The sequence below is a fragment of the Heterodontus francisci genome, chromosome 10 (genome assembly GCF_036365525.1).
Source record: "Heterodontus francisci isolate sHetFra1 chromosome 10, sHetFra1.hap1, whole genome shotgun sequence".
In the NCBI taxonomy this organism is placed as follows: domain Eukaryota; kingdom Metazoa; phylum Chordata; class Chondrichthyes; order Heterodontiformes; family Heterodontidae; genus Heterodontus; species Heterodontus francisci.
In genome coordinates, this window is record NC_090380.1 from 23,038,869 (window position 1) to 23,053,334 (window position 14,466).

The 14,466-nt window shown below is 42.5% G+C and overlaps 1 protein-coding gene across 9 annotated transcripts in view; it reads left to right on the forward strand.

Moving 5' to 3' along the window:
- dgkh (diacylglycerol kinase, eta) overlaps window positions 1–14,466 on the forward strand; it is a 640,503-nt gene that overhangs the window by 508,948 nt on the left and 117,089 nt on the right. For all 9 annotated transcript variants that reach the window (XR_010975789.1, XR_010975788.1, XR_010975790.1 and 6 more), the window contains one exon: window positions 329–463. Coding sequence is in view for 6 of the 9 variants with exons in the window: in XM_068040243.1 (XP_067896344.1) it covers window positions 329–463 (135 nt within the window). In the remaining 3 variants the exon portion in view is untranslated. The remainder of the gene's footprint in view (window positions 1–328; window positions 464–14,466) is intronic.

Sequence of the window (14,466 nt, forward strand, 5' to 3'; positions counted from 1 at the left end):
GTTGCACAGATCAAGACAAATTTCTTGCTTAGCTTAAATTTAATCTAAAATTTATCTGAGCACCAAAAAGAACAATCCACCGATCCCACCCTTGAATCTCAAACTGCAATAGCTTCCCATTTTCTCATCAGGGCCCTTTTCCTTGATACACTAAAGCTGCTCTGATTGCTCCTCAATTACTCCTTTTCCTGAGGAACATCTTCCGTGTGCTACAGTGGCTGCTGCTTTGGTGTTGAATGTTTGATCAAAATTCTTAATACTGCTTGTTCAGTTGTCATTATCTAATTGTGTGTAAATACCAAGATTAAAATGACCTAATGATCTGCAGTGTCGGTCTGTGAAAATCACCATTCTGGGAGATGAGGGCGTACCAGTACAGGTAGACGGAGAGGCATGGATCCAACCACCTGGGGTTATCAAAATCGTGCACAAAAACAGAGCTCAGATGCTGACAAGAGACCGAGTAAGTATGCAAGAGAATTTATTTCTACATCACTGAAGATATTATTTTGCTTCCTATAACATTGCCAGGTCTACAGCATTGAAGGAGTTTTATAGTTTACTATTTAACCCCCTGTGATGTTGCACATGGGGATAAAGACCAATATGTAATTTCAGGTGAAGTGAGATTCGAAGGTAGTCGTACAGGGCACACAGAGGTAATTTAGTTCCTGTTTTTAAGTCAACTATTCTGTTCTTGTCTTTATATAAAATATGCTCTGATTAGATATGATTTAGGGTAAAAAAGAAATAAAGCTTACAGAAATATGGGAAGTAGAGAAGCAGAGTTAGTTGGAGCACTGGTGTTAGTCTGCAGGACAGGATGGAAAACTGGGAGGTGCAAAATTGAGGCTGTGCAGCACCACCATAGGCAGGAGGTTGCAATTACAATGTGACAAGTTTACATAGGTCGTAAACAATGTAAATTGGACATTTGAGTTTTTGATTGGGCAGTGGACGCAAAAATGTAACAATTAGTATGATTTACTAGAATTATACCAGGGATAAGGAACTTCCATCACGTGGAGAGACTAGAGAAGCTGGAATTGTTCTCCTTAGAGCAGGGAAGATTAAGAGGAAATTTAATAGAAATGGTCAAAATTATGAAGGATTTTGCTATACATCGAGAGAAACTGTTTCCACTGGCAGGAAGGTCTGCCACCAGAGGGTACTGATAAGGTAATTGGTTAAAAAAAAAACAAAGAGGACATGCAAAAAATTTTTACGCAGCAAGTTGTTACAATCTGGAGTGCGCTGCATGCAACTGATTCAGTGATAGCTTTTAAAAGGGAATTGGATAAATACTTGAAAATGAAAAATTTACAAGGCTGTGGGGAAAGAACGGGATAGTGGGACTAATTGGATGGCCTTTTCAAAGATTGATGTGCTAATGGCCTCCCTCAGTGCTATAGAATTCTTTCATAGTGATGAGAGGAAATAGAAATTTGCAGACAGGAAACATCTGTGGGTATGTGTATAAATATGTAAAAATTAGGGGACTCATTTTACAAATCTCCAGTTTCTGGTGGAGATACTGCCATTTATTTCAATGCTTGGAAATCCATGTGACAGCTTATGCTATTTTCTCACAATCACACGAAAGGAACGTGGGTGGCGTACATTTGCATTTCCAAAATGTGATTTTTGGTGGGCGTGGTTCCCAATGAGAAGCTCAGACTTGCAGAATTACCCATACAAATAACTGAAAATGTGCACACCTCTCCCCTTTGAGAATTATAAAACAAAAACAGATTTGGCCTAGTATTTACAATATGAAAAATTAAATTTCATACAGGAGAGGTCAAGTAGTAGAAAGACTGGAGTCATTTTCACAGATTAGTGATGGCTATGAAAGTCAGGAATTTGGATGTGGGAGTCTGTCCCCAAATTCTTGACTAACTGCTCCCATTGCTCAAAACTCTGCTCTGGGAGTGTTAATTCAGTAGACGCACCCTGCTGCCTCCTTGAATCAACACAGATCTAATAATCAGCATTCTTTCAAGCTCCTACAGGTTTATTCAGGGAAAACAAAGGAGTGGTGGGGGTTTGGGGGTGCAGAAAATATCCATAGTTAATTAGCAGAGCTAGAAATAAAAGTCTTAAAATGCAAAACACTCCCCCCCCCCCCCCAAAAAAATCAGCTCTAAATAGCAAAATAAAAATCATCAGTGAAACTACAGAATATAAGCCAAAAAATTCTGATTTTGTACTCAGTGAAAGTGCAACTCACCAGTTCTGATGAAAGGTCACAGACTTGAAATGTTGACTCTGTTTCTCTCTCCACGGATGCTGCCAGTCCTGCTGAGTGTTTCCAGCACTTTCTTTGTGCTTGTTTCACTTTTAAGAACTCTCTGCTTCAAGCCAGGCCATTTCTACACTTTTGTGCTTGTTTCTTATGGGCAGCTGACTGTGAGCAAGTAGACAGTTTAAAAAAAGCCACTAAATATAGCAAACCACACAGGCGCTGTCCAAAAGCGCTCTGTACACTGTAAGCAAAGTTTGTTAAAATTTCCTCTTAATATACTAATGCCCCTGTAAATTCAGCAGATAATTAAACCATTTTTTGGAAAATGTTGCAGCATTTCCTATTACCTTGCTTTGTTTCAGCTTTAAAATCCATCCAGAAAGGACCAATAATCCGCAGGATATGTCATAAACACCATGTACTTCTGTCACTTTAATCCTTTATCATGAGTGGAGAAAATAGATGCTGACAATTTGCACTATCCTGACAATGTGGAGAGTGTGCAGTTGCATCTGTTGATGGCGTCAAACCATTTAGGCACATGGGCATATTCCAAATGTGTTGGCAGAGCTGGGCAGTTGAACGTTAGCTGTCTAGCGTTTTCAGTTACTTTTGTTAAAGCTTCAACATGTGCTCAGATTGAAAGGATATAAGGAAAGAATGGGGTGGGTGGTGGGACTAACTGGATTACTCTTTGAAAGAGCAAGGGCAGAACCAATGGGCTGAATGGCCACCCTTCTGTGCTGTACTATTTTATGATTCTCTTGTCAGAAATACAGATCAGTACTGATTATACATCCCTTAGGATAGTGCTGATTACAGACCACCGTACGGTAGTACTGATTACAGGCACCTGCAGAACATGACTAATTACAGACCCTTGTAGGGCAGTACTGATTGCAGACCCTCCCCCACCCCCCAGCCAGCCGCAGTGGACAGAGCCAATGATAGACGCATTTAGGACAGTGCCGATTGCAGATCCTCGCCCACTGCCCAGAGGGCGGTGGCGCTTACAGACCCTCGTGGAATAGTGCCAAGAGCCTCATAGACCAGCACGAACCCCCAAATTGGGCAGGACTAATTACAGACTATCATAGAGCAGTATAGGGCAGTACTGATTACAGACACCCCCGTAGAACAGTACTCATTACAGGCACCCCCATAGATGGGCAGACTGACCATGGCACCATGGTACAGGAAACTGTTCAAGTGGGGGGAATTAAAAGGAATGTAGTGGTAGTAGGGGACAATATAGTCAGGGGGATAGACACTGTTTTCTGCAGCTGAGCACAAGAGTCCAGAAGGCTGTGTTGCCTGTCCAGTACCAGGGTTTAGAACATCTGCTCAGGGTTGGAGGGGAACTTGCAGTGAGAGGGGGAGGATCCAGTGGTCGTGGTCCATGTAGGTACCAACAACAAAGGACTAAGAAAGAGGTTCTGCATAGGGAGTATGAGGAGAAAGGCACGAAATTAAAAAGCAGAATCTCAAAAGGTAATAATCTCTGGATTATTATCTGAGCCACGTACAAATTGGCATAGGATAAATAAGATTAGAGAGATGAATGCATGGCTCAAAGACTGACGTGGTTCTGGGTCGTGGGGCACTGGTACCAGTACTAGGGAAAGTGGGGGCTGTACCATAGGGACAGAATTCACCTGAACTGTGCTGGGGCCAGTGTTCTCGAGAGTCGTATAACTCGGGAAGTAAAGAGGGCTTTAAACTAAAGTAAAGGTAATGATAATCAGAGTTTGGCAAGCAAACTTAAAAGTATGCCAGCAGATAGGGATGGAGTTAACAAGAACAGTAAAACAAAAGCTTAATTAAGGGCTCTGTATCTGAATGCCCACAGCATTCGCAATAAAACAGATGAATTGTCAGTTCAAATAGCTGACCTGATGGCCATTACAGAGATGTGGCAACAAGGAAACCGAAGCTGGGACCTGAATATCCAAGGGTACGTGACATTTAGGAAGGACAGGAAGCTAAGGTGGTGGCTAGCTCTCTTAATTAAAGAGGGCATTGTTGCTGTAGTGAGAGATGATCTTAGTTCTAAAGATCAAGATGTAGAATCAGTTTGGGTGGAATTAAGAAACAGCAAGGGACAGAAAACATTGGTGGGAGTTGTTTATAGGCCACCAAACAGCAGTGGTAATGTAAATCACAGTATAAATCAGGAAATTAGAGGTGCATGTAAGAAGGGTAATACAGTAATCATGGAGGATTTCAATCTACATATAGATTGGGTAAACTTTATTAGTACTCATGTTATGTGGGATGGATTCTTGGAATGTATGCAAGATGGTTTTCTAGAGCATTACGTTGAGGAACCAACAAGGGAATGGGCTATTTTAGATCTAGTATTGTGTAATGAAAAAAGGCTAATTAATAATCTTGTTGTAAAGGAGCCTTTAGGAAAGAGTGACCATAATATGATGGAATTTTACATTAAATTTGAAAGTGATGTAGTTCAATTAGAAACTAAGGTCTTAAATCTAACCAAAGGAAACTACAAAGGTATGAAGGGCAAATTGACTGTGGTGGATTGGGAGACTATGTTAAAAGATATGATGGTAGATAGGCAATGGCTAACATTTAAAGAACTAATATATAGTTTACAACGAAAATACATTCCTTTATTGCACAAAAACCCAGCAAGGAAATTGTTCCAACCGTGGCTAACGAAAGAAATCAAGGACTGTATTGGAGCAAAGGAAGAGGCATATAAAGTTGCCAAAAAAATGATAAGCCTGAGGATTGGGAGAATTTTAGAATTCTGCAAAGGTGGACCAATAAAAAGATTAAGAAAGGGAAAATAGAATACGAGAGTAATCTAGCGAGAAACATGGAAATGAATTGTAAAAGCTTCTATAGGTATGTAAAAAGGAAAAGATTATCAAAGACAAATGTGGGTCTATTACAAGCGGAGTCAGGAGAACTTATAGTGAGGAATAAGGAAATGGCAGAGAAACTAAACAAATACTTTGTGTCTGTCTTCACAGAGGAAAATACTAAAAAACTCCCATAAATAATGGAGAATCAAGGGACTAATGTAAACGAAGAACTGCAAGATATTAATATTAGTAAAAAAATGTACCAGAGAAATTAATGGAACTTAAAGAAGATAAATCCCCTGGACCTGATGATCTACATCCCAGAGTGTTGAAAGAGGTGGCTGATCGAGATAGAAAGGCTATCTTTCAAAATTCTATAGACTCTGGAATAGTTCCTGCAGATTGGAAGGGAGCAAATGCAATTCCACTATTTAAGAAAGGAGGGAGCGAGAAATTGGTAAACCACAGACCTGTTAGTCGAACATCCGTCATAGGGAAAATGCTAGAATCTATAGTAAAGGATGTGATAACAGGACACTTAGAAAATAATGGTAGGATTGGGCAGAGTCAACATGGATTTATGAAAGGGAAATCATATCTAACAAAACTGTTGGAGTTTTTTGAGGATAGCAGAATAGATAAGGGGGAACTGGTGAATGTGGTGCATCTAGATTTTCAGAAAGCTTTTGATAAGGTCCCACACGAGGTTAATAAATAAAATTCGAGCTCACAGGATTGGGGGGGGAATATACCTCCATGGATTGAGAACTAGTTAACCAACAGAAAACCGAGAGTAGGAATAAATGGGTCATTTTCAGGTTAGCAGACTGTGACTGGTGGGGTACCACAAGGCTCTGTGCTTGGGCTGCAGCTATTCACGTGATTTGGATGTAGGGATTAAATGTAATATTTCGAAGTTTGCAGATGACACAAAAGTAGATGGAAGTGTGAGTTGTGAGGAGGATTCAAAGGCGCTTCAAGGAATTTAGAGAGGCTGAGTGAGGGGGGCAAAAATTTGGCAGATGGAATATAATGTGGAGAAATGTGAGGTAGGAAAAACAGAAATACAGAGTATTTCTTAAATGGTGAGAGGCCGGGAAGTGTTGAACTTCAAAGGGATTTGGGTGTCCTAGTTCAAGAGTCACTGAAAGTTACCATTGCAGTTACAGCAAACTATTAAGGCAAATGGTATGTTGGCCTTTATTACGAGGGAATTTGAGTACAGGAGTAAAGATGTCTTGCTGCCTTGGTGAGACCACATCTGGAATATTGTGTGCAGTTTTGGTCTCCATACCTGAGGAAAGATAGAGGGAGTGCAATGAAGGTTTCCAAACTAATTCCTTGGATGGAGGAATTGTTCTATGAGGAAAGATTAGATAGATTGGGCCTTTATTCTCTAGGATTTAGAAGAATGAGAGGTGATTACATTCAAACATACAAAATTCTTATAGGACTCGACAGGGTAAATGCAGGAAGGATGTTTCCTGTGGCTGGGGAGTCTAGAACCAGGGGACGCAGTTTCAGAATAAGGGGAAGGCCATTTAGGACTGAGATGAAGAAGAATTTCTTAACTCAGAGGGTGGTGAATCTTTGGAATTCTCTGCCCCAGAGGGCTGTGGAGGCTCAGTCATTGAGTATGTTCAAGACTGAGATCGATACATATTTCTACATATTAAAAACATAAGAGGATACGGGGATAGTGCAGGAAATGGTATTGAAGTAGAAGATCAGCCATGATCTCATTGAATGGGAGAGCAGGCTCGAATGGATGAATGGTCTACTCCTGCTCCTATTTCTTATGTTCTTATATTCTTATTACAGGCACTCCTGTAGGACAGTACTCATTACAGACATACCCTTGGGAAGTATCGATTACTAGCCCCCATAGTGCAGTACAGATTACAAACACTGTAGAACAGTACTGATTACAGCCCCTTTGCCATAGGATAGTACTTATTACAGACCCCCATAGAACAGTACTGATTAAAGATACCCCAGTAGGACAGTAATGATTACTGACCTCTGCAGAACAGTACTGATTACAGACACCCCCAAAGGGTAGTACTGATTACAAACACTGGCGAACAGTATAGATTACAGACCCCGCCTCCATAGAACAATACTGATTACACCCACCCCAAAAGGACAGTACTGATTACAGGCTCCCGTAGGGAAGCACCGACTATATGCACCCCCATAGGGCAGTACCGATTACAGGCCCCCCTAGGGCAGTACTGATTGCAAACACCATAGAACAGTTCTGCTTACAGCCACTACCACCCACCCCCCCAACTCCCCTGTAGGATAGCACTGATTACAGAACACCCCTCCCCCAGCTGTAGGATGGTACAAATTAGAGAGCCCGTAGGACAGTATTGATTACTGACTCCCCACGGAGCAGCACTGATTATAGACTCCATAGCGAAGTACCAATAACAGACCGCACACCAACACCCACCCCCAACCCACCCCCCCCCCCCCCCCACTCTGGCTGTACAACAATACTAAATACAGATATCTGTAGGTTTGCACTGGAGTGCTGTTTTGGGTTGCATTAGAGTGCTATAGTGGAAGTTTGGTAACTGAGGATAATTAAGGGTTAATTTTATCTTAAATCTAATCTATCTTTTATTTAGCAGATTAACTTAACAGTTGCTGTTAGGGTTGGAGAAGGTGAGTTTTAGACCAGCTTTAAACAGGGTTCACTCTGGCTCTGCTTGCAGCTGCACCTTGTTAATGAGAGAATTGGCTTAAACCAGTTTTCAGGGGCTAGAGGCAGTCAGAATAAAAGTGAGCCATCTTACAGTGCTGACTTTGTTTGCACTAGAGTGCTATAGTAGAAGTTTGGTAACTGAGGAAGTTCGGTGAGGAGGGAGCGAGGAGCTCCTTTCATTTCCTACCTGTCAGCACAGCTGACTGGGAGAAGACTCGGAGGGCGGAGTTCCAGACCGGTAAGTATAAAAAAACTTACCTCTGGTAAAAAAAAAACTGAAAGTGACGTCACAGGAAAGCTGTGACCTGATTGGCTGGTAGGGAATTTTTACTGAATTTGAAAATAAAGCATTGATAAAAATTGATTAAAACCCTAATTAACTAATTAATAAGTAGAGTAACTAAACCAGAGGGAGGACATTACTGTATTTAGTTAGCATTTAATATTTATAGTAGGAATCTAGCACTAGGGACCATATAGTTAATTATAACAATTTAGTAAGGATTTAATAAGTATTTATTTTAAATTAATTTATTAATTAGTGCTAGAAATGTCAGTTAGAGGGGTGAAGTGCTTCACCTGTGAGATGTGGGAGATCCGTGACGCTTCCAGCGTTCCGGACGACGACATCTGCAGGAAGTGTACCCAGTTGCAGCTCCTCACAGACTGCATGGATCGGTTGGAGCGGCAACTGGATGCACTTAAGAGCATGCAGGTGGCAGAAAGCGTCATAGACAGGAGTTTTAGAGAAGTGGTTGCACCCAAGGTGCAGGCAGATAGATGGGTGATCGCTAGAAGGGGCAGGCAGTCAGTGCCTATCCCCCTCTCTAACATGTATACCGTTTTGGATACTGTTGGGGGGGATGGCCTATCGGGAAAACAGCAGCAGCCAGAGCAGTGGCACCACGGCTGGCACTGTTGTTCAGCAGGGAGGGACAAAGCGCAGAAGAGCAATAGTTATAGGGGACTCTATAGTCAGGGCACAGATAGGCGCTTCTGTGGACGTGAAAGAGACTCCAGGATGGTATGTTGCCTCCCTGGTGCCAGGGTCAAGGATGTCTCTGAACGGACAGGGGGCATTCTGAAGGGGGAGGGTGAACAGCCAGAGGTTGTGGTACACATCGGTACCAACGACATAGGCAGGAAGAGTGACGAGGTCCTGCAGGGGGAGTTTAGGGAGTTAGGTAGAAAGTTAAAAGACACGACCTCTAGGGTTGTAATCTCAGGATTACTCCCTGTGCCACGTGCCAGTGAGGCTAGAAATAGGAAGATAGTGCAGCTAAACACGTGGCTGAACAGCTGGTGTAGAAGGGAGGCTTTCAGATATCTGGACCATTGGGATCTCTTCAGGGACAGATGGGACCTGTACAAGAAGGACGGGTTGCATCTAAACTGGAGGGGCACAAATATCCTGGCTGCAAGGTTTGCTAGCGTCACTTGGGAGGGTTTAAACTAGTGTGGCAGTGGGGTGGGAACCAGAGCAGTAGGACAGCAAGTGAAATAAATGAGGGGGAACTCGTAAATAAGGCCATGTAATTTTAAGAGGAAGAGCAGGCAGGGAGATGTTGCGGAGCACAGCAGGACTGGTGGTCTGAAGTGCATTTGTTTCAATGCGAGAAGTATAACAGGTAAGGCAGATGAACTTAGAGCTTGGATTAGTACTTGGAACTATGATGTTGTTGCTATTCCAGAGACTTGGTTGAGGGAAGGACAGGATTGGCAGCTAAATGTTCCAGGATTTAGAAGCTTCAGGCGGGATAGAGGGGGATGTAAAAGGGGTGGGGGAGTTGCATTACTGGTTAAGGAGAATATCACAGCTGTACTGTGGGGGGACACCTCTGAGGGGTCATGCAGCGAGGCAATATGGGTGGAGCTCAGGAATAGGAAGGGTGCAGTCACGATGTTGGGGGTTTTCTACAGGCCTCCCAACAGGCAGCAGGAGGTAGAGGAGCAGATATGTAGACAGATTTTGGAAAGATGTAAAGGTAACAGGGTTGTAGTGGTGGATGATTTTAACTTCTCCTATATTGACTGGGACTCACTTAGTGCTCGGGGCTTGGATGGGGCAGAATTTGTAAGGAGCATCCAGGAGGGCTTCTTGAAACAATATGTAGATAGTCCAACTAGGGATGGGGCCATACTGGATCTGGTATTGGGGAATGAGCCCGGCCAGGTGGTCGAAGTTTCAGTCGGGGAGCATTTTGGGAACAGTGACCATAATTCCATAAGTCTTAAGGTACTTGTGGATAAGGATAAGAGTAGTCCTCGGGTGAAGGTGCTAAATTGGGGGAAGGCTAATTATAACAATATTAGGCAGGAACTGAAGAATTTAGATTGGGGGCGGTTGTTTGAGGGTAAATCAACATCTGACATGTGGGAGTCTTTCAAACATCAGTTGATTAGAATCCAGGACCGGCATGTTCCTGGAAGAAGGATAAGTTTGGCAAGTTTCGGGAACCTTGGATAACGCGGGATATTGTGAGCCTAGTCAAAAAGAAAAAGGAAGCATTCGTAAGGGCTGGAAGGCTAGGAACAGACGAATCCCTTGAGGAATATAAAGACAGTAGGAAGGAACTTAAGCAAGGAGTCAGGAAGGCTAAAAGGGGTCATGAAAAGTCATTGGCAAACAGGATTAAGGAAAATCCCAAGGCTTTTTATACGTATATAAAGAGCAAGAGGGTAACTAGGGAAAGGGTTGGCCCACTCAAGGACAGAGAAGGGAATCTATGTGTGGAGCCAGAGGAAATGGGCGAGGTAATAAATGAGTACTTTGCATCAGTATTCACCAAGGACAAGGACTTGGTGGATGATGAGCCTCGGGATAGGAGTGTAGATAGTCTCAGTCACATCATTATCAAAAAGGAGGAGGTGTTGAGTGTCTTGCAAAGCATTAAGGTAGATAAGTCCCCAGGGCCTGATGGGATCTACCCCAGAATACTGAGGGAGGCAAGGGAAGAAATTGCTGGGGTCTTGACAGAAATCTTTGCATCCTCATTGGCTACAGGTGAGGTCCCAGAGGACTGGAGAATAGTCAATGTTGTTCCTTTGTTTAAGAAGGGTCGCAAGGATAATCCAGGAAATTATAGGCCGGTGAGCCTTACGTCAGTGGTAGGGAAATTATTAGAGAGGATTCTTCGGGACAGGATTTACTCCCATTTGGAAAGAAACAAACTTATTAGCGAGAGGCAGCATGGTTTTGTGAAGGGGAGGTCGTGTCTCACTAATTTGATTGAGTTTTTTGAGGAAGTGACAATGATTGATGAACGAAGGGCAGTGAATATTATCTATATGGACTTCAGTAAAGCCTTTGACAAGGTCCCTCATGGCAGACTGGTACAAAAGGTGAAGTCACACGGGATCAGAGGTGAGCTGGCAAGATGGATACAGAACTGGCTCGGTCATAGAAGACAGAGGGTAGCAGTGGAAGGGTGCTTTTCTGAATGGAGGGATGTGATTAGTGGTGTTCCGCAGGAATCAGTGCTGGGACCTTTTGCTGTTTGTAGTATATATAAATGATTTGGAGGAAAATGTAGCTGGTCTGATTAGTAAGTTTGCGGATGACACAAAGGTTGGTGGAGTTGTGGATAGTGATGAGGATTGTCAGAGGATACAGCAGGATATAGATCGGTTGGAGACTTGGGCGGAGAAATGGCAGATGGAGTTTAATGCGGACAAATGTGAGGTAATGCATTTTGGAAGGTCTAATGCAGGTGGGAAGTATACAGTAAATGGCAGAACCCTTAGGAGTATTGACAGGCAGAGAGATCTGGGCGTACAGGTCCACAGGTAACTGAAAGTGGCAACGCAGGTGGATAAGGTAGTCAAGAAGGCATACGGCATGCTTGCCTTCATCAGTCGGGGCATAGTATAAAAATTGGCAAGTCATGCTGCAGCTGTACATAACTTTCATTAGGCCACACTTAGAATATTGCGTGCAATTCTGGTCGCCACACTACCAGAAGGACGTGGGGGCTTTGGAGAGGGTACAGAAGAGGTTTACCAGGATGTTGCCTGGTCTGGAGGGCATTAGCTATGAGGAGAGGTTGGAAAAACTCGGATTGTTTTCACTGGAACGACGGAGGTGGAGGGGCGACATGATAGAGGTGTTAGCGGGAATGAATCTAGAAGAATCACTCGACACTCAGGTCTGCTCCAATGTCAAACATTTTATTTAGTTACGCCAGCGGGGAGCAGGTCACTGGGCTGTCCAGATGCCTCTCCACTGAACAAAGGAAAATCATCCATACTTATACATTTTCAAACAGTTACTCAGCCCATTCCGGCCGGACATGGTCCAATCACAATGATTATCGATTATATACATTGATTATTAGAGCCAATAGAAGCGGTTACTGGGCATAGAGGGGCTGCATGGCCGGCCCAAACGCAGATAGGGGATTACTCATGATGTTTTCCATACCCACTTATCTTCACCTCGTTACCGGCCCGTACACAGATAGGGGACTACTCATGATGTTTTCACCTCATTACAGGCTAGCACCTTTGTTAGCATTCCACAAGGGTGTCTGCTTTTCATTTTAATTAGCCTTTTGTTTGAGATTGGATTACTCAGCTCCTGTGGAATGTGGTCAAGTTAACTGAGCCCCATGGTGCTTTGCAACCTCCTCACTGTTCACTAATATTATATGTTACTGGTTACTCAAATAATATTTAAACAGTATGATATTTACTGCAGGTGCCTCTGCGCTTGGGAATACCCTACAACAATCCCCCCTTTCGGTAGGAGACTAACCCTAGTCTTCCCAACCGACACTATTTATTGTTGTTTTTTTTTAACCCTTTAAACTCGCCCGGTATTCCCTGCCTCGGACGTGCTGGCCAGTCACGTGATTTCAGGAATTCCGGTTGTACTATATCACATTAATGTGATCCAAATGACTTATTCTTCTGGATAGACAAATTGTCTGTCTTGCTTTTGCTCTAGTTTTCACCCTCCTTCACTGCACATTTCACCTTCACTCGCCGTTATACACTTCCCATCCAACATGTTGTGCAATGCCCCATAGTTCATATAGTCCAAATTAATACTCCTTTCATTAATCCGTTGTGCATCCATTACCGGTTCTTTGTTCTTCCTCTCCGGATATTAGCATCAGGCCCCACAGCCACTGCAGTCCGGTTCTTTCCCATTCGCCACTAGTGGTTATATCTGTAATTTAAACACACTGCCCTGGTTGTCACCAGGTGTTAGTACTTGTCCATGTTGTGAGTATCCCCTGATAAGGGATACATGTCTACCTGTGGGGACCGAACATGTCATGGGGAATCTAGGAGTTAATTTATATTCTTATCATCTCTACTCTTTCGAAATTATCTATATGGTCCCATCATGCTCGGGCTTCGTTCCCCACAATCCTTGCCCAGTTAGTAGCCCATCTAATAATAATCCAAATGCCTATCAACACTACCATCATTCCCAGCCCCCCGAGTAGTCCATTCTCAAGTGTATTCTTCCATTCCCGGTATCTCTTTGCGTACCAGGTGGTGTTTATTTCAGAGTCTATCATTTGCTGTTGTCTTTATATACCTTCAGTTGGGACCAATGTTTCCATCGGCCCTTCCCTTTATCATTACTTTGTCTCCCACAACAGGCACCTTTGTCTGTTCCTCTATCATGTTTCTCTCGAACTTCCTGCCTCACCTTGTGCAGTTGTCTGCACAACTCCTTCAAAATTCTTTCAACCCTTTCTCTTGCGGGTCCTATTTCCTCACTACCTGCTATGACATCCCCTGGCAACCTCATTGCCCTTCCTGTCATTATTAAGGTGTTTAATTTATCCTGATTATTATAAAGCAATTTTCTCTATGTGAGTTGTCTCACTGCACTGGCTGCATTAAACATTTCATGCCATGCTGTTTCTCAAGTCAGTATACATGTTTGAGACCCGTTTGTCAGGTGATCTTATCAAAAGATCAAAAATAGCCAGATTTTCAAATGTAGCTCTCCTAAAAACTCATATCTCCAAGAAAAAGCTAACAATTGCCAGTCTTATCTACACTTTCCTGACTTTCACTGTAAAATTCTAGACTTCTTGGAAATTTCACACTATATTAATTTAGCTGTTTGAATTCTAATTTCACCATTTGTTTATACCCAGAATTCCTTTATTAGCTCTTGCATCAGCCAGATCTAATTGCCAATTCCTATTAATTATAATTCTATTTCATTTTGAGCCCTGGAGAACCTTTACAATCAATATTCATAATTCCTCAAAACAGAAATCAAACATTTCCATTTGATTCCAGGCATTACTATATATTTTTTTTTACCTTAAATGACATTTTAATTCCTTAAATAACTTGCCAAATTAAACCTGGATTTTCGACATCTCAGATTATTCCAAATTCAAATAACAGTAAATTTCCCTTTGAATGCTTTAAATAACCACTCATATCAATTTAATTTTGTTTATCGATTCCAATTTCTTATGCCCAGATTTTTTGATATTGCATTTTTTTTTACATTAAAGACAGAAGTGCTTGCAACTATCTCTCCTTCTCAAGCACTTTGTCTCATTGATAAAGATAGCTGCAGCAAGGTTAATTTCTTGCTTGTCTCCAAGGGGGCGGAGCAAAGCATTCTCCGCTGCGTCGCTTTACGTAACCCTTTTTTTTTTCCTTATCGAAAAGAACTAAACTCCATTTTAAATGTTTTT